Source organism: Borostomias antarcticus (assembly GCF_949987555.1).
Source record: "Borostomias antarcticus genome assembly, chromosome: 23".
Classification (NCBI taxonomy): Eukaryota; Metazoa; Chordata; class Actinopteri; order Stomiiformes; family Stomiidae; genus Borostomias; species Borostomias antarcticus.
Genome location: NC_140256.1, coordinates 20,102,050 through 20,122,304, shown reverse-complemented (window position 1 = coordinate 20,122,304; position 20,255 = coordinate 20,102,050). Strand labels below are relative to the sequence as shown.

Below are 20,255 nucleotides of genomic sequence, written 5' to 3'. Positions count from 1 at the left end.
TCCAGCTCGACTCCCCTCTACAGCCAGCGGCTCATTCAGCCTCTTTCATTGGCTGCATCCACAGACCGTAAGGACTATTCCGCCAGTCATTGGTGGATATGGATTTTAAGCAGTTGTGATTGGTTTTTCTATCACGCCACTAATACATGCTTTTGTTATCGTGTGTTCGGGCTCGTATACACACACGCACACACGCACACACACGCACACACACACACACTCCAGATGAATTAACTACCAAAATATTGCGATTGCTTTAATCTCATATATACTTTAATCTTAGACTTTAATGAAATTGGCAGGTCACCCATTGGACGACAAGAACATGTGGGACATTGAGATCCTAAACAGAGTCCTTCATAAAGCTGAGATGAAGCCAGAAGACCATGACAGGTCGCAAACGTCGCGTTTTGACCAGAATTGCACATGGTAGCCTACATATAGCCTACTGTATACAACCTACATATAGCCTACTGTATACAACCTACATATAGCCTACTGTATACAACCTACATATAGCCTACTGTATACAGCCTAGATATAGCCTACTGTATGCAACCTACATATAGCCTACTGTATACAGCCTACATATAGCCTACTGTATACAACCTACATATAGCCTACTGTATACAACCTACATATAGCCTACTGTATACAGCCTACATATAGCCTACTGTATACAACCTACATATAGCCTACTGTATACAACCTACATATAGCCTACTGTATCTGGTAGTATACATTAATAAACATCCTTTAATTTGACATCAAAACATCACACACTAGAATACTCTAATACTATACTATACTACTCTAATACAAAACTAACTAAACTGTTCACTGGAACATTCTATATTCAGAACACAGAATGTCAAGACAGAATCCGTGTTGGTCCAGTAGAGGCTCAATAATAGTTTACTTTACAGTAAAGACAGCAAGGCAGGAAAGCGGGTGGCTTAAAGTCCCATCTACTTGCAATAGTTTAGACACAGTTTCTAGGGAGGGGGCAGGAGGAGCCGGTTACACACAGCAGGAATGTGCTCTGTCATCCCGGTAGAGCTGTGCCATGGAGATCACATCACATGAGAGAAATTATGTCACATGACACATTCTAACCTCCTAAGAAGGCACTAACCAACACACACACACAACTATTACACTACACTGATCTATGTGGACTGGAATAATTTAGCTCTTACCAAGTCTACAAAGTAATGAGCAAATATTGATGGATGCAGAACCTGTGAGAATAACTTTTGATTGAACTTGTGCATCCATAGTCTGAAAGCTTTGTTTCCATAAATACACCATAAATAAATAACGAATGCCATGTCCAAATGGCTTGTTGGCCTTCAGCGCCCAGATGAAAGAAAGTGCATCTCTGTGTCCCTGTTGGGGGCTTGGCCTTCCCCCTGCGCCTCCCCCACCCTGGCTCTCCCTCTGTCCTGCCTGTAGCAGGAGGGGAAGGCGTGTTTGAAGGCCTTCCTGAAGTTGTTGCCCATGAAAGCGTAAACCAGGGGGTTGATGGAGGAGTTGGAGTAGGACATGCAGTGGGCCCAGACCCTCACCTGCAAATTCAAATCAGATGGAAAAACCCAGAAGAGAAAAGGCATTTGAACAGATATGATACACACTGACATGTGGAACAATTTGGAGAACTTCAACAAGTCACTGAGAACCTCTGGACAATTAAATCTCATCTAAACAGCAAAGGTTACTATGTCTGATATGACTTTGCTATAAACACACGTATTCAGTCCAATGGTGTCTGGAACTCATTTTGAAACAAAAAATAAACTAGAATTGAACTTTTGGATCAACCAACATTTCGGCCAAATGACCGTCAGGTATGAACTTGACCAGTAGTGTGTATGTGTGTGTCACCTTGTAGAGGGCGTATCTGTGGAGATGATGTATAAACTTGACCAGTAGTGTGTGTATGTCACCTTGTAGAAGGCGTAGTTGTCAAGATGAGGGGCGAAGACCTCCAGCAGGATGCAGACCTGGATGGGACCCCAGCACAAAGTGAACAGAACCACCATCACCACCACCATACGACTGACACGGGCTCTCACTGCTGCTGCCCGCTCTGCCTGCACCTGCACCTGGGACAGGAGAGAGGAGAGAAGAGAAGAGAGGAGAAGAGAGGAGGAGAGCATAAGAGAGGATAGGAGAGGAGAGAGGAGAATAGAGGAGAAGAGGAGAGGACAGGAGAGAGAAGAGGAGAGAGGAAAGGAGAGTTTTTGATGTGTGTGTGTGTGTGTGTGTGTGTGTGTGTGTGTGTGTGTGTGTGTGTGTGTGTGTGTGTGTGTGTGTGTGTGTGTGTGTGTACCATTGCTAGCAGTGGGCCCTACCAAACTGCCACTGCCACGTGGGTAAACCCGAGAGGGTATAAAAAGATACCAAGATACCAAAGATACCAATGCAAGATATAACATCTTCATTGCAGCACTCAGCGAGGCCAGATTACATGGAGAGGACTCCCTGACTGAGGTTGGTGCAGGTTACACTTTCTTCTGGAAAGGGGTCCCTGAAGGCTCAGCTGCATCCATGGGGTTGGATTCACTGTGAAGTCCCAACTGCTGCAGCGCATCCCAGAATCCCCTATCAGCATCAACAAAAGACTAATGACATGGCATATTCCCCTCGCAAAGGGACATTTCACCACTCTCATTAGTGCTTATGCACCAACTAGACACCGAGTATAACATCAGAGAGGATTTTTACAGAGCGCTTGATTCCATCTTACAGAAAACCCTGGCTACGGACAAACCCGTACTCATGGGAGACTTCAATGCTAGAGTGGGCACGGAGCACCTGGTGTGGAGTAAAGCTATTTGCCAGCACGGAGTGGGGAAAATCGAACAGCAACGGGCTACGGCTCCTCTCCCTCTGTGCAGAACACCACCTAGTCATCACTAACATCATCTTCCAGATGAAGAACAGGCTCAAAACCACCTGGCACCACCCCCTCTCAAAACAATGGCACCTCCAACCCTAACTCTGGCAGTCGACAGAGCAGCCTGGCAGGGCACATATGCCAGAGCAGTTTCACAAATAACCCACACCGATCAACAGAGACGGTCCGAGAGGCGCGCCCAGCGACAGCAGAGGGCGGCCGGTGTTCCCCTGGCGTCTGGGTTCCCTGCTCCCTCTGTGGACGGAGGTGCGGGTCACGCCTCGGCCTCCACAGACACAAGAAGTGGCACCAGCGGCAACATCGCTGAACCCCCCCACCCCCTTCCTGGAGCAAGCGTCATCATTGAACACGATGGACAGCTAAGTGTGTGTGTGTGTGTGTGTGTGTGTGTGTGTGTGTGTGGTAGCTGCTGTTGGTGGGCTGTAAGCTGGGCTGGGTTAGGGGTAGGGCTGGGTTAGGGCTGGGTTAGGGGTAGGGCTGGGTTAGGGGTAGGGCTGGGTTAGGGGTAGGGCTGGGTTAGGGGTAGGGCTGGGTTAGGGTGTACCTGGTAGCTGCTGTTGGTGGGCTGTAAGCTGGGCTGGGCTGGGTTAGGGGTAGGGCTGGGTTAGGGGTAGGGCGGGGTTAGGGGTAGGGCTGGGTTAGGGGTAGGGCTGGGTTAGGGGTAGGGCGGGGTTAGGGGTAGGGCTGGGTTAGGGGTAGGGCTGGGTTAGGGCTGGGTTAGGGGTAGGGCTGGGTTAGGGTGTACCTGGTAGCTGCTGTTGGTGGGCTGTAAGCTGGGCTGGGCTGGGTTAGGGGTAGGGCTGGGTTAGGGGTAGGGCTGGGTTAGGGGTAGGGCGGGGTTAGGGCTGGGTTAGGGGTAGGGCTGGGTTAGGGGTAGGGCTGGGTTAGGGTGTACCTGGTAGCTGCTGTCGGCGGGCTGTACGCTAGGCTGGCCCATGCGTTTGAGCATGAAGGCGTAGCAGGCACTGATGGTGATCAGGGGGAGGAGGTAGACAGCCAGGAAGTTGTAGAGAATGAAGGCTGTCTCCAGCCGGGCCGAGGGGAAGGACTCGCTGCAGTAGACCCGGGGACCGTACCAGCTGCCCTCCTGCAGGTGGCGGTAGAGAGGCACGGGCACGGACAGCAGGAGGGAACCTGCACACATGGTTAATACAAACCCATCTTAAAAATGAGTGAACTGAATTTTCATCAGTCTTCTTTTTTTTGTACTTTTATATAACCAGGTTCAGTCTCATTGAGATTAAAAAAAATATGTGTTGCACACTAACCACCAGGGGCGACATTGAGCAAGCAACCTCAAGAGTCAATTAAATCAGTCAATTCACCAAGTCATTACGGTGTTGTTGTTTTTGTTGTTGTCTTGTCTACAACAAGTCTTTGTTTATGGAATATAGGCCATATGGGTCAAATTTCCCTCATGAGCGGAGGGAAAACAGTTCCGGCTAGCTACCAGTCCACACTAGGATGTCAGTCTTGTCACCGAGAGGCCGAACAACTGGCTGAAACCTAACAGCGCTCTGCTACCTTGTGGGTGGCCGCAACAAAAACCCTACAGAGAGGACAAACATCTGGTATAGTACATGTCCATATGTATACTGAGACAGTCATAGCCGTGTGTGTGTGTGTGTGTATGTATGTATGTACAGTATGTGTCAGAGGAGGCTCGTCCATTGAGGCAGGGGAGGACAGTCCTCCTCAGTTTTTGTAGAGAAGAGAGGGATTAAAAAATACATATATGCATTTATTTATTTATAATTAATATTTAATATAATCTCAGTTTTGTTCAAAAAGCAGGTTTTCCCTATGGATAAAAAGCCATTATTGAAATTCTAAAGCTCCAACAGTGACATCTATAACATGCAGCTGGAGGACCCATAGATATCTATGGAAGGGAGGCTAGCCTCCCTTAGGGCGGGTTCTTTTATATTAAATCAACGTAATGCCATTTTTTCTTGCTAATTTATGATTGGCCAAAACACTGAAAATGACGCGCATCGGAGGACTGTCCTCCAGCCCTGTCTGAACAGGATTGAGATATTGACATTTTGTTGGTCCAATCACATTGGACCAGTGTGACGACTTGGTGGTGAAGACAAGCGTTAATTTGCATTTACGTTAATAGTCCACTTGTTAGACACTAGGGGTGTAACGATACACTAATCTCACGATACGATACACAATATTGGATTGACGATAACAATACGATACAATACGATACACTAAGGGCAGGTGTGAAGCGTTGCAGTAGCGCTGCTGTTCACACCAATAGTGCATTTCTCCACATTTCTACTCCAATACACTTAGTGAATTTAGAGCTGAACTGTTGTAATATCATGGAGAGGCCTAGAAACAAAAGACATGTTTGTTACCAGCGTTGTGTAGCCAGCGTTCACTGATATACAATAAACATATCACGATATTGTTTTCACCTTGACGATAGGTATTGTGACGTTTCTGTATCGCGATATATTGTTACACCCCTATTAGACACCTACCCCGGTGGAGAAGAGCCCACAATGCCAACCTACCTGATTGCCCAGAGGTTGTAAATGTTTATGCAGACGCATAAGATTGACCACAGCCTTATAATTATGAGCCAGCTAGGCGTCAAAGAGAGCAGGATCAACCTAGGGTTAGAAGAAATAACGGCCAGAGGAGAGAGATTGAGTTGTGGTGTGAGGAGAACCAGAGGAGAACAGGGCAGGTGTCTTCGTGAGTGACCGGCGTTAGCTAGCTAACCGTATCTAACGCTGTGTTCACATTAGCTATAGGCCTAACAATCAAACAGGTTATTTATGAATTTGAGTTAAAGCAAAAATAGGGTATATTTGTGGATAATATCAATTTGGAAATAAGAATAACAAAGTCACGTAAAAAAAAAAAAAAAAAACAGCCACGCGGATAATAAGCTAGGATGGACTTGAACTGTAGGCCTAGTAGCTTATTCAATTCTTACAGTTTCCCAAACAACTACACTTCAAATCATAACCCAAACAGGAGTAGACTCTTCAAGTTACAAGCAGCCGTGAGCAAAGCATAAATAAATAATAGTAAGAGTAAATGGCACGTATTTTTTGTCTTTGGCAAGTGGCCATGGTAGGCTAAGCGGGATAGCTACACTCCGAAAAATGCACTTCGCGGAGGCAGGCTTCGCTCGTGGGGTAGCCTAATTAGCCCATAATAGCACAACAACATAATACGCCTACCCAACTCAATATTCAACACAATACTTTTACAGGTAGGCTACATTAAAGCTGGTAATGTGGATCTTCATTGCTGCAGTATTTAAAACTGGCGCGACTCTCCGTTCTGCGCACCTACTAGTGTGCTCCCGAGAACGGCCATAGGGGCCATCGATAATACATATTTTACACATTGACCATTTATATTAACAATGGAAGGAAATATAAGGAAGAGAAACAGTAGACTACATTCAATAACAATTTCAAGTGACTTTCAACAAATTCAACCATGCAGCAGAGGTGAATGGCTATAGCCTTTCGGACACGTAACCTAATAGGCTACACAATGATCAATGCGTTCGGTGTCTTTCGATTCGGTGATCTATTTATTCACAAAACCATATAGAGTAGGCTACAAATTGCACGCAATTGGAAGCGTTGGTAAGATTATGATGTTGGTGTCCAAGATAGTTACTTGGAAAGAAAGTATGTTTTTGGATTCGTCACAAAAAAAGTGAGTAGCCTAGCCTATTTTAAACCAGGCAATGTGCACCAGCCCTGGAACACAAAGGGAGATGAATGTGTTTGTTGGTGTTGTTGGTTCCGTAGGCTACGGACCTCTGCGCTCATTGGAGAGGACAAAGTTGGATGAATGGATGGACTTAATTTGGAATCCTGGAAATTGTTGATTGCTCTCTAAAATCATGAAAGCATAAAGATGCGAAGTAGCCTAGATGAGATGGTGGTTTAAATGAATGACAATAAAGAGGGAAATCATCACGCGACAATTTATCAAATAAATTGAGGCTGGTGATGAATGCTGATAATCTAACTGGCTGTTCATGGTTACAACCATTCATCACTTACGCATGGGCCTACACAATGTATATAACATTCGCATAGTCTAAGGTTAATAGTGGACAAATTGCGATTTAAGTGATGTCTCCGACACCCCAGTTTCATCCTACGATAGCCTATTGTCATCACAGTGGCGTGGATTGAGATTGAACCAGAGATTAAATAGCCTTTTTGGATTCGTCCCAAAAAAGACTCAAGACTCAAAGAGATTACAGTATTTTAAAAGCAAAAAACCCCAGGCCTAACTGTTTAGCTACACTGTAGGTAGGCTATCTAGGCTATTTGAAGCTACATGTCATGTGTAAACTTGAACTGGCTGATATAGCTACACTATTAAGAAAACCTTGAAGCTGATTGCTATAGCTCAAACTCGTAAATCACCTGTTTGTTGGGCTAACATTATGTGAAGACAGCATTAGCCTTCGCCGTTAGCTTGTGTGAAGACATCATTACGCCATTAGCCTATGTGAAGACAGCATTAAGCCGGCTAGCTATCTTTCAGATGCAACACATTAGGATAGCAGTGTGAATGGTTTACCACAGCAAAAATGTCTGGATGAATTTGCCTTTTCTAGTTAATGTTAGTTTGCTGCAGTATGTGCTATTGCAGATAGCTTATTCTGGATTCAGCAGTTCGCCGTGTCCATAGCCGTCCATGGCTGCGACAGCCTGCAGGGTCGGGGACTCCCCTATGCTACATCATTGCTGAAATATGAAAAAATGACAGTTTTTGGCAGGCAGCTTAGAAAGCCACAATTTTCACCATATTTCTGCCCTTGGTGTCTGTAAAGACGGATTTTTTTCAGATTTTATTCATTAAGTTGGCCCATCATGAGATCAAAAAATAAAAAAATCAACCTGCATATATATGCTCTTTAACCCCAGTTACCAGATGCACATTATCAGACACCCTCATACCTGAAAATATACCATACCATACCATACCACTTTATTTATAGAGCACATTTAAAAACAACAATAACACACAAAGAGCACATAGTAAAACATACGCAGTATGTCACATGAAAAAGGACAAATCTCTTAGGCCATGTCAGGAAAACGCAAAAGAATATAAGTGTGTTTTGAGGCGTGATTTAAACACCTGCAAGTGCCTGTCTAACATGCAAAAGCCCGATCCCCCCTGAGCTTCAGCCTGGATTTGGGGACAACCAGGAGAAGCTGATCAGAGGACCTGAGGGACCTTGAAGGAGCATAGGGTTCCAGCAGTTCCGAGAGGTAGATGGGTGCCAAGCCATTTAGGCACTTAAAAGTAAACAGCAAAATGTTAAAATCAATCCGAAAACACACAGGAAGCCAGTGGAGCAAAGCCAGTACCGGGGTAATTTGCTCTTGCTTACGTGTACCAGTTAGCAGACGAGCGGCAGCGCTCTGGACTAACTGCAGGCGAGAGAGAGAGGCCTGACTGACACCAACATAAAGCATTGCAGTAATCGAGACGAGAAGTCATAAAAGTATGTATTACATTTTCAAAAACACAACGTGATAAAAAAAAAAAAAGGTTTGACCTTGGACAGCTTCCTAAGCTGGAAAAAACTATTTCCTACTACAGCATTGATTTGTTTGTCCATCTTTAGGTCACAGTCAATTTTCACCCCTAAATTAGTGGCAGTTGGCTTCACAAAATGTTTAAAAGGGTCTAGATTAGCAGTGGGAAACACATCGGCATTGCTGGGACCAAACAGCATGACTTCGGTTTTACTGTCATGAAAACATAAAAAGTTTAAAGCTAACCATGCTTTGACATCTTCCAGGCATGCCAACAACGGTTTTAAAGAGTCAGGGTTGTTTTGTTTCAAGGGCAGGTAGATTTGACAATCTGCATAACAGTGGAAGGAGACTCCATGTTTCCTGAAAATAGATCCTAGGGGGAGTAGATACAACATAAATAAAATTGGTCCAAGAATTGAGCCCTAGGGCACCCCGCAAGGGAGAGATGCAGTGGCGGACACGGCATTGCCCAGGCTAACACAGAAGCTTCTCTCTGACAGGTATGACCTGAAAAAAGTAAGTAAGTAAAGTAAAATAAAGTAAAACTTTATTTATAGAGCGCTCTTCTCAGCACGAGTGCACAGAGTGCTTTACAGTGGAGAATTAAAATAAACATACAGTTCACATAGGCAAAAATCATGACAACATGGGGGGGGGGGGTCAATAGTTGGGCTACAGATCGCCAAAAGCCTGTCTGAACAAGTGGGTCTTCAAGAGTTTTTTAAAAGAGTTCTCAGAAGTTGAGGCTCTCAGGTCCTGGGGTAGGGCATTCCAGGCTCAGTCACCCTTAGTCTTTAGCCTGGTCCGAGGCTCAGTCACCCTTAGTCTTTAGCCTGGTCCGAGGCACCACCAGGAGCCCCTAGTCGGACGACCTCAGGGACCGGCTGGAGGAGTAGGGGTGGATGAGGTCGCAGATGTAGGCGGAGGCTTGTCCATGGAAGGCTCTGTAAGTGAACACCAGGGGCCTCATTTATAAACGTTGCGTAAGTACAAAAACGTGCGTAACCCATGCTGAGCAACTTTCTACGCAACTTTCGGTATTTATAAAAAAACAAGCTTAACGATAAGTTGGCGGAAGGTGTGCGTAACTCTACGCACACTCCGACCCTCCTGTAACTACGATAAGCACGTTTCTGGAGAAAGGGGAAAACGCAACTCCGATGGCAGAGGGATGAAACTCGGGAAAGTCTGCGAAACACATGACATATTGAATAATAAATACATCGATCGCTGCAAGAAACCCTCCAATGTGTCACACAGTTTAAACGGAATCAATCGCAACCGTAGCCTATAATCACGAAATAATGTCAGCATTGCTTTGGATGTGTCTGTGAATTGACCCATTTGTGTCATAATATAATGTTATGTTGTAGGCCTATTCATTTATAGGCTATCCCGAGAAGCATCACGGGCAGTAGCCTATGAATAAAAGCCACATTACGTTGATAAGACAACACGAGCCTATAGGCTTATCATAGTAATGATTCCGTATGTCGATAGCCTACAACTATAAGGCCTATACCGCACCAAACAAATGTTGCATTCGGCGTTGAAGTATATTTATTTAGTTAATCATTTATTTAGTTAATTATTCGTACATTTAATTATCCACCTATTCATTCGTTAATGTATTTATGTATTTATAGCCTATATTTGATTAGGCTTTTATGTAAACCCGAATGACCACTGAGGCAAGCCGCAATTACAATGATGTTGAGCGGTGAATGGAAATGTCCTACTTGAGGCAACTGTAGGCTACATTAGGCTATATTGTACATCATAGTATATCCTCATATTGTCTTATGATTGTCATGTAGCAGGCATGCGAGGAATGTGGGCCTAAAAACGCATGTCATCCCAATGCTCACATGCCGCTTTGGTAGAATTAGCTATGCGCAAAACAGCGCATGGAGGTGATGCGTCTCCAAGTTATAAGAACACAAGGGAGCAAGTTAGATTATTAATTTGCCGAATCGTCATGTGTGTAGCTATAATTACGCTTTATAGAATCACATGAAACTCATCCATGGACCCCATATATTTACAAGACCTCGATACAGGCACTGATATAGCTAGATTATAGTAGGCCATAACGCACGGGGCCTTGGATATGCCGGGACTTGGCACAGATGTTCTAATGTGCTTGGCTATCCCGCAACATCCATTAGAACACGCAGCTTCTATATGCCTACAGAATGTTTTGAGAAAGTATGTGAAATGCATGATATCCCGGAAAATACACAAATTGGCTGCTGCAAAGAACCCTCAGATCTGTCGTATAGTTAAATTGGGGATACTTGCATTAAGTAGTCACTATAGGCCTTCATGTTTGCATTGTTATGGATGTCATTGTAAATTGACCCGTTTATACGTTGATAAGTTAGGCCTTTTATTCATGGGCCACCCTGTGAAGCATTCGGTTACGTGCAATATAGATCCAAACCCCATTACCCATGCAACAACACTATATAGGCTTATAATGATTATCAGTTTGGATATGTGACCGCCGCTGGTAATTTGGTCCTCAACTAGGCATTTTCATTTTTCAGTTTTTTACAGATAATGAAAGTGCAGATTGTAAGCTTTCAAATGAGGTCTCATACATTGAAATCTGAACATATTTGAAGAAGATATGCTTATTTGAATGCTAGTACTGCCAAATCAACTTAGCTGAGAAATCTCCCTCCAAAGTTCTCCAACATTTTCACACCTCTGACTGCCAGGTAATGGGCGTGAACAATAGCCTGGTAACCCCTCCCCCAGCCACTCCCCCACTGGACGATCTGTCATTATCTGTCAGAGTGGCTGTCAACTTGGGGTATTACCTGAGAGTGGCTGTCAACTTGGGGTATTACCTGAGAGTGGCTGCCAAGTGAGGTGCTCTCTCACTGATGACCCCACACTCTTTGAGTCAGTATTAATCTTGTGTTGTGAATGCAGTTAAGAACAATATAAGATGAAGTTCAAATTTAACATTCTTTATTGTCACATACATGATATAAAGTACAAGCATAAGTAGTTAAGTGTACAAAAAAAGGCAACAGTCTAAGTGTTAAAGTGTACAGTCAGTTGTCTGTTTTATAGACATGGTGCATAGTGTTCATTGTGATCAAGTGTACAACAAAGTAATAACAGTCCCCAGCTCAATACTCAAGGTAATAACAACAGTACTCAGCTCAGTATTCAATATTCTAACAATGCAGTCTGTGCAAGTGTGGGCAAGTCTGTGCAAGAGAACAAGCAACGCTTCAGTATACAAACAGGAAAACAGGAAAGGCTGTGGCCTTTCTCCTGCAGTGCTGTCCGTCCTGATGATCTGCATTGAATCTACAAGCGGACAGTCTTGTTCTGAGCTGCTGTGGAGTTTGGCGGGGGACATGTGACGTCTCGTCCCTCATCAGAACAGAACTCTCTGATCTTGTCAAAGAGATATGTCTGTCTGGCCATGTCCAGTCCGGGTGGGGCTTGCACAAGAAGACCTTCTCTGGGGGGCAGGACATCAGGCTTGCGCAGCAGCTGAAACTCGACTGCCGGTGCATCACGGTGTTCTCTGGCCACAACCATGCCAGGTCTCTCAGCATCAAAACTGCAATAGAATAGAAGGAAGAAAGTACATTAAACTATTGCCCACAGTACTGGCACTCCATATAGATAAAATAGTACCAGAATGTGTTGATTAAATAGACTAGCTAATGCATGATAGGATGAACGTATTCTCACCTGTTGTGCAAAATCAAAGCTGTAGTGCATAGTGATCTTCTTGCTGGCTGGTATGAAGGGAGAGCTGCAATTCCTTACAAGCTGGAGCTGGTTTTTGCTCATCCTGTAACCAAAACAAAGAAAAAGGTGTCAGACTACCATAGCTCTCATGCTCTCTCATTCTGTTTCTCTCTATAATATAGCTACCTAGCTCGATATTAGCTGCCTCGCTGGCTAGTTTAGGAACAAAGGGCTAGCTCAGCTAACTAGCATGTTAGCTAACGTTAGCTAGCTAGCCTTTGTTAGTTAGTGCTAGTGCCTTTGTTATGCTAGCTAGACTTAGTCACTTGTTTAGAAAGGAGCTTCTGCTAAACGACTAACGTTAATGTAATGTAAACAGCACAGATAGTATAAAGATAGCTTACCCCAAAGCAAAGCAGAATGCTTGGCGGTGGTGTGAATCTGGTACGTCGTTCGCGTTCGCTTGGTAGCAACTTGCTTTGTTGATACAGTCATCTCTGTATCACAGGTCATCAAGAATACAACTCCGTGTACGAACGAGTCCTGCTCTGCTGGAGTTTGAGCTGCTCTTAAAACTCTTTCCATGTCCTGGATGCCATCCCCGTCTTCTCTTTAGCAAAAGCTGTAGCATCCATGGTTAACTTGGGACTGAATGTAAACAAAGCCGGCGTGTTGGGGAAGGGTGGGGGGCGGAGAACCCGGAAGCAATAGCCAATGAAACCAAATCATGCTAATCGATCTGCCCGCCCCCAAGCCCGGCTCGAAATCAGCTAAAAACGAGCTTAGTTTGCAGACTAATTAAACGTATTTCGTGAACCTAAAACTGTTGTCTGTTATAGTAAGTAGGTTCTTCACAACTTCAACTTTGGTAATACACAAAAAAACAAAAAAAAGTTTTTTTAGTTATTTTGCCCCCTAGCGCATTTTGGGGTTTGCCGAGTTGCGGACCAAGTCACCAGCCGCTGTCACATATAAGCAGCCACCTAATAAGGCCTACCACACTAAACGAATGCCAATATAGCCTGCATGATAGATATCTAAATAATCTAAATGGGACCACTCAGGCCTAACAGGTGCTCTTATCAGTCGTGCACATGTGAAATCATCGTTTCCGAAAAGATCCTTTTGCGGCGTCTCTACCTCGTTGACCAATACCTCCACCTCGCATCTGTAAAATGTCTCTTTCTCTTTCTGCCTTTTGCACTCGGCTCCATTGTCGTTGCATATGTTTTAGGGGCGTATCACTGACCATTTATAGGCAATTGTGGGCGTTAATTGGGGTGTGATCAGAACGCGTGTTCACGTTAAGTTCACATCAAGTTAAGTGTTGATTGTGATTTATAAAGGGCAGCTGGCGTTGGCGTGGCCTAAGTGAACATGGGTTGTGATACGCAGCGTTTTATAAATCGGAGATTTTTTGTACGTATATTTTCGTACTTAGCTAAGCAAACTTAGTTACGTGGATTCTACGCAACGTTTATAAATGAGGCCCCAGGACTTTGAAGTGGATCCTGAGGTGCACAGGGAGCCAGTGCAGGGAGGCCAGGATGGGGATGATGTGGCACAATTTCTTGGCCCTGGTGAGCAGCCTGGCCGCGGCATTCTGGACCAGTTGCAACTGGTCCACAGATGCTTTGTTTAAGCAGGTGAACAAAGAGTTGCAATAATCCAACCTGGAGGATATAAAAGCATGGACAGACATTTCCAGCTCACCATGAGCAACAATGGACTGAAGTTTTGCGATATTCCTCAGATGGAAAAAGCAGGTGCTAGTTAACGACTTAACATACTTGTCTAGATCCATAGACTGATCAAAAGTCACACCAAGGTTCCTCAGGTTGAGGCGTTGTAGCACCGAGAACGTTTGCGTCTGAACATGTCACCGCTCACATGGGTAACTAGGATCAAAAAATATCACGGGGCACACCCCACTTCTTTGTCCGTCCATCCAATCCCCACAACCCCGCGTACTATAAACCCTGCCTACCGGAAAACACCACGACTGCTCAGCACCAACACACCCATACCAGCAGTTACGGACAACGCAAGCTTACCTCTACGATAATATAAATACCTCTACGCATTCACTCACGACGCATCGGCAGTCAACTGGCTAGCCGGTGTTAACTGGCTAGCCGGTGTTAGCTGGCTGCGCTAGCCAACACCAAACGGAGCCTTGAGTTAGGTCGGCAGCTCCCCACCAAAGGACTCCAGAAGTGCTGCCTTGACGCCCCTGACTGACCTAACCGACATTACGTATTAAGTAACGGGAGGTACTTGCTGTTATTTTATTTGTCTGCTGGTATTTTTCCATGCTGTTGTTGTTGTTGTTGTGTATTTGTATATTCCAAACGCAATGTGGTGACTGATTTTCTGTTCGCTGTAGGGACGGGGATCCGTGGTAAAACCCGGAGTGGAATTTATTATCAAGTTGGATTATTGTGTTGCTGTCAAGTGATTTTCCAGGTCGGCTGGATTGAACTCTTGCTGGGTCAATGAATGAACGGAAATGGACTCTGATGGACTGAACCCCACACTCGCACCTCACCCACACTCACACACGCAATGTGGTGTTTTTGAATATATCTTGCAAAACTGAAACTGTTGTGCTGTGTGGTTATGTCTTGTGCTGTGTGAGGTTCTATGATGCTATGTACTATTACCTGAATTATTGTATTTGTGTTTTGTAAGGGTTGACCAACCTTGTTGATATTGGCCTGGTTTCCCTAAAGCATTAAGAAGCACTTAACTCCAAAGTACTTCTTAACTCCCATGCAAAGGGTTGCTTCAGAGGGGTTCTTTATCGGGAAACCCGGCCATTATTTGTCAGACTTGACTCTGACTGGTCCCTCGACTCAGCGCATCTGTGACAGTGTTTTTATTCACCCTTCTGTAGTCAATGCAGAACCTGATTTGACTGTTCTTCTTGGGAATCAGGACTACAGAGGAAGCCCAAGCAGAGTATGAAGGTTTGATGACACCTTTCTCCAGAATATGATATATATATGAGAAAGATCTGATGTTTCAGTAGACCTGTATGTCCCACTGTTGTTGTGCACACATCTGCATTATTGAAAAGGAGGGTCTTTAATTGCGGTTTCATGTGGTCCTCCAGATGAGACTCCTGGATTGCCCTCAGGGACAAGTCTGAGTCCTCCCGTGTGGCCAGAGCAGGTGTCAGTGCAGAGGCTGATGGAGCTTCCACTGAGAAGAAGGACAGTGAGTTGTCGTCAACCTCCCCTCCCCCCATGGGCGAGGACTCTGCCCTGAAGGGATACCTCCTCCTCTCATCGTCCCTGAACCAGAACATCCCCTCAACAACTTCCCATAGCATTCCAGTGAAATATATGAAGTCCAGTCCCAACAGAGCAGTAAAGACAAGGAACGCGGAATCCAACACCACCACAGGAATCAGCCAGACTCTCTCCTGCAGACGCAGATCTAATTCCACTCAACCAAGAGGCAGGTAAAGACCTGTTACAAAAATTGCGCCCAACGTGGGGCTCGAGTTGGGAGAACACAATTAACCCTGGCTTAGGTCTGGTATTACATGATCAGACAAACAAAGGAAACCCAAGCTCACCCATCAAATACAAGTAGCTATAAAAGTGGTTATAAATAAAATCACTTATAAAATAATGAGTGAAGGTGAAATGGCTGACGCATTCGACCTTCTGGATCTATCCTGGGTGGGGCTGCCCCCAGTCCACACAGAGGACTGACCTGTTACAAAAATTGCGCCCAACGTGGGGCTCGAGTTGGGAGAACACAATTAACCCTGGCTTAGGTCTGGTATTACATGATCAGACAAACAAAGGAAACCCAAGCTCACCCATCAAATACAAGTAGCTATAAAAGTGCTTATAAATAAAATCACTTATAAAATAATGAGTGAAGGTGAAATGGCTGACGCATTCGACCTTCTGGATCTATCCTGGGTGGGGCTGCCCCCAGTCCACACAGAGGGCCAGTTACCACCACCTCTTGCCCCTACCACACAATCATACCCCCGCCAAGGGAGACTGCCCTCTGGTGGTCAGGAGGAACAACAGCGGGCTACACCCCCAGCCAAAGCGTACCAACCACTGCTTGTGCCCCCTGCTGCAAAACAGGAGGAATGTGCTGCTGGACCAGCCAACTCACAGGATAAAACAAATCTGTCTATAAGGGATATGGACCTGACGATGAATGAGCCTAAGGATACTTCTGATATGAATATGGAGGAGAAATTGCACTTCCTCATGGACGCCCAAACCAAACACAAGGAGGAGCTCCTGAGTACAGTAAAGACTTTATTAAAGGACGTCCATGACAAAATGGAGCAGACCATGGAGAAGCAGAGTATTTATCTGAGAGATAAGGTTGCCGTGAGCCTTATCTGGCGGTTGTCACACCACCATGGAGAATTATTGAAGGACGTCAGAGAATTCATGACCCCGGTGGTGCAGGCGGTGGACAGCCTGGAGGATATTATTGGGAAACTGACGCACAGCATGGATTTGATGTCCCAAGACATGGTGACAATGAGAGATACCCTCAATACGTCTGTCCCTGTCCAGGTAGCTGGGACCCCTGCCGAGACTCCCGCTCCTGGGCAGATGGGAGGCTCAGAGGTAGCGACTTCAGTCTACCGCGTTACCTGAGGTGATGCATGAACTGCTTGAAACCCCTCAGCATTCCTCGGCTCTGTTTGACGTCAGGGGACGGGCGCCTGGAAAATGCCCGGTGAAACTGCTGTTTCCCACCTTCGGGAAGATGGGGGATGAAACAGACCCTCTGATATATCTGGAGAAACGATTTCCTGGCCTTAAACTCACTGACCGATCAGGAAGTGATGGCAACTCTAAGAAATATCCTACATGGAACAGCGAGGGACTGGCTGGATGTGGCTTGTTTAAACACACATACCTGGTCAGACTTCCAGAAGAAGTTCCGAGCTGCCTTTCTGTCCGAAGACTATGAGGACGAACTGGCGGAGAGAGTGAGGACGAGAGTTCAGGGTGATAGAGAAAGCATCCTGGATTTCGCCTATATGTTTCGCTCCTTATGCAGGCGGTGGAAGCCAGACATTGAAGAGGCTGCCGTCCTCAAACTGATTTTCAGGAACCTCAATCCTCGGATGGCCAGCCAACTCCGAGGCAGTGTCACCACGGTGGATGAACTGGTGAGGGTGGGTCAACAGCTGGAAAAAGATAAGGCCAGTCAAGTACTGTATGAACAACGAAAGAAGCAAACAGTGAGACCAACGAAGGTGGATTCACCCAGTACTGATAACCTGCCCCAGAAGAACAAGCCTGCCCCTGTGGTTTATTGTTTGAGATGTAAGGACAGTCATGTTCCCTATTCATGTCCCAACTACAAACGGTACAGGGATTCCAAGCCCTCTTACCCCTCCAATTCACAGCAACGTAATCAACCTCAGCAGCCCCATAAATCTCAGCCGCCCCTGAGCTCTCAGCAGCTCTGCCCACCACCCTCTCAGTCTGCTGACCGTCGAGAAGCAGCTTCACTGACTGTGGCCCACACGACACCCTCGGCGCCATGCATTGCCTCACCTTTCTTTGTGCAGGGTCTTGGGTCTAACACATTTCCTGGTCTGAGCTGTGGCTTCACCCTACCCTGGCAGCTGAAGGTGACAATATCAGTGAGGAACTGGAGGGGGAATGTGGTAGTGGATACAGGGTCATCATACACTCGGATGACAAGCTCACCCCATGGACAGGCAGTCCCCTGTATCTGGCTGATGGGCAGTCTAAGATGCCTCTTGGTTGAGTGGAATTAGATCTGCGTCTGCAGGAGAGAGTCTGGCTGATTCCTGTGGTGGTGTTGGATTCCGCGTTCCTTGTCTTTACTGCTCTGTTGGGACTGGACTTCATATATTTCACTGGAATGCTATGGGAAGTTGTTGAGGGGATGTTCTGGTTCAGGGACGATGAGAGGAGGAGGTATCCCTTCAGGGCAGAGTCCTCGCCCATGGGGGGAGGGGAGGTTGACGACAACTCACTGTCCTTCTTCTCAGTGGAAGCTCCATCAGCCTCTGCACTGACACCTGCTCTGGCCACACGGGAGGACTCAGACTTGTCCCTAAGGGCAATCCAGGAGTCTCATCTGGAGGACCACATGAAACCTGCAGTTAAAGACCCTCCTTTTCAATAATGCAGATGTGTGCACAACAACAGTGGGACATACAGGTCTACTGAAACATCAGATCTTTCTCATATATATATCATATTCTGGAGAAAGGTGTCATCAAACCTTCATACTCTGCTTGGGCTTCCTCTGTAGTCCTGATTCCCAAGAAGAACAGTCAAATCAGGTTCTGCATTGACTACAGAAGGGTGAATAAAAACACTGTCACAGATGCCTACCCTATGCCCACCATCCAGGAGATACTGGACAGCCTTGCAGGTGCTGCCATCTTTACATCTCTGGATTTAAATAGCGGGGTATTGGCAGGTTGAGATGGACCCAGAGATGCAGGAAATCACTGCCTTCATCTGCCCTCTTCTGGTTGGTCCAGAAGTCTGCTGGGACAGAGGAAGTCCTCGCGTTCGCCAGCCGCAGCCTGAACTCTGCTGAGATTTCCATTTCCGTCGAGACCCTGTGGAGAGCGCAGCAGGAGGATGAGGAGTGTCAGGCCTTATACCAGTTTTGTGTACCACCGTTTTCGTGGATAACTATACCAGGTGGGTGGAATTGTTTCCCTTGAGGACGGCGACTGCGGACAGCGTCTCCCAAGTCCTGGTGAGGGACATCTTCACCCGATGGGGTGTACCGGACTACCTGCTCTCAGATCGTGGAACACAGTTTGTCTTGTCGGTTTTCCAGGACCTGTGCCGAACCTGGAATGTGGGTCACAGGATGACATCTGCATACCACCCGCAAACGAACCTGACGGAGAGAGTGAACCGTACCCTGAAGACCATGATAGCCTCTTATGTTGGCCAACAGCATAAACAGTGGGATAAATACCTCCCTGAGTTGAAGGTAGTTGAAGGTAGTTGAAGGTAGTTGCTCGCTGTCCACTCCTTAATGGCAGCTAGACACTCATGCAGAACACTGAGATTTTCAATCTTATCTAGTTTGAAAGAGAAAAACAGTTGGATATCGTCTGCATACCAATGATAGGAGATGGATTGAATTTGCTGATTAGGAGACCAAGAGGGAGCATGTAGAGGGCAAATAGGACTGGGACTAAGACAGAGCCCTGAGGCACGCCACAGGAGAGGGGGGCAGAGTCAGACTTAAAGGGACCTACGGCGACAGAAAAGCTTCTTTCTTTGAGGTAGCAGGTGAACCAATCTAGAGCGCTCCCAGTGATGCCCACCCACTCCCTAAGCCTGTCTAACAGGATGCTATGATTTACCGCATCAAAAGCTGCACTAAGGTCGAGCAGTACCAGAACACCACAGTTACCAGAGTCTGTCGACATCATTATATCATTAGAAACTCTTAGGAGGGCAGTTTCTGTTGAGTGGTTCTGTCGAAAGCCAGATTCGAATTTATCTAAGATATTCTGGTTCTTTGGAACAGTGTTGAGCTGGTTAGCAACTACTTTTTCTAAAACCTTAGAGATAAATGAAAGCTTGGAGATGGGCCGATAGTTTTGTGGTAGGGAGGGGCTGGACGACCGCCTGCTTAAAATAGGCTGAGACTGAGCCTGACTCTAGGGAGCTATTTATAATAGAGACCAGACTGGGGCCGACTGAGCTAATAACTTCCTTTAGCAAGGTTGTTGGTAAAACATCTAGGGGGCTTGAGGAAGATTTCATAGAACTAATTATGTCAGTTAGGTCAGTCAGGGAAATACTAGAGAAACAGCTCAAAGTAGACTGCCTGGCTGGGCAAATAGAGAGGGGAGAGGGGGTGATGCTCGCTGTAATATCCTGGCTGGTTTGACTTGTAATGTATTTACCTGTCCACTAGATGGAGACACTAGGGTTCATCTGTACACTATATATAGGTGCTTCCTGTTTCATAGGGGGGTCTCTGAGCAGCCATGTTGGTGGTGCCACAGTCAATTGTTTGGTGTGCTCTACTCCTGTGGAAGTAAACAGTCAACTCGC

At 45.9% G+C, this 20,255-nt stretch overlaps 1 protein-coding gene across 1 annotated transcript in view; it reads right to left on the bottom strand.

The window, feature by feature from the left end:
- Positions 1-1,352: 1,352 nt before the first annotated feature.
- kiss1rb (KISS1 receptor b) overlaps positions 1,353-20,255 on the bottom strand; it is a gene marked incomplete at both ends in the record, with an annotated part of 42,677 nt that continues 23,774 nt past the window's right edge. The window contains 3 exons of the mRNA XM_084456904.1: positions 1,353-1,568; positions 1,947-2,105; positions 3,816-4,054. Of these exons, the coding sequence (XP_084313030.1) occupies positions 1,353-1,568; positions 1,947-2,105; positions 3,816-4,054 (614 nt within the window). The remainder of the gene's footprint in view (positions 1,569-1,946; positions 2,106-3,815; positions 4,055-20,255) is intronic.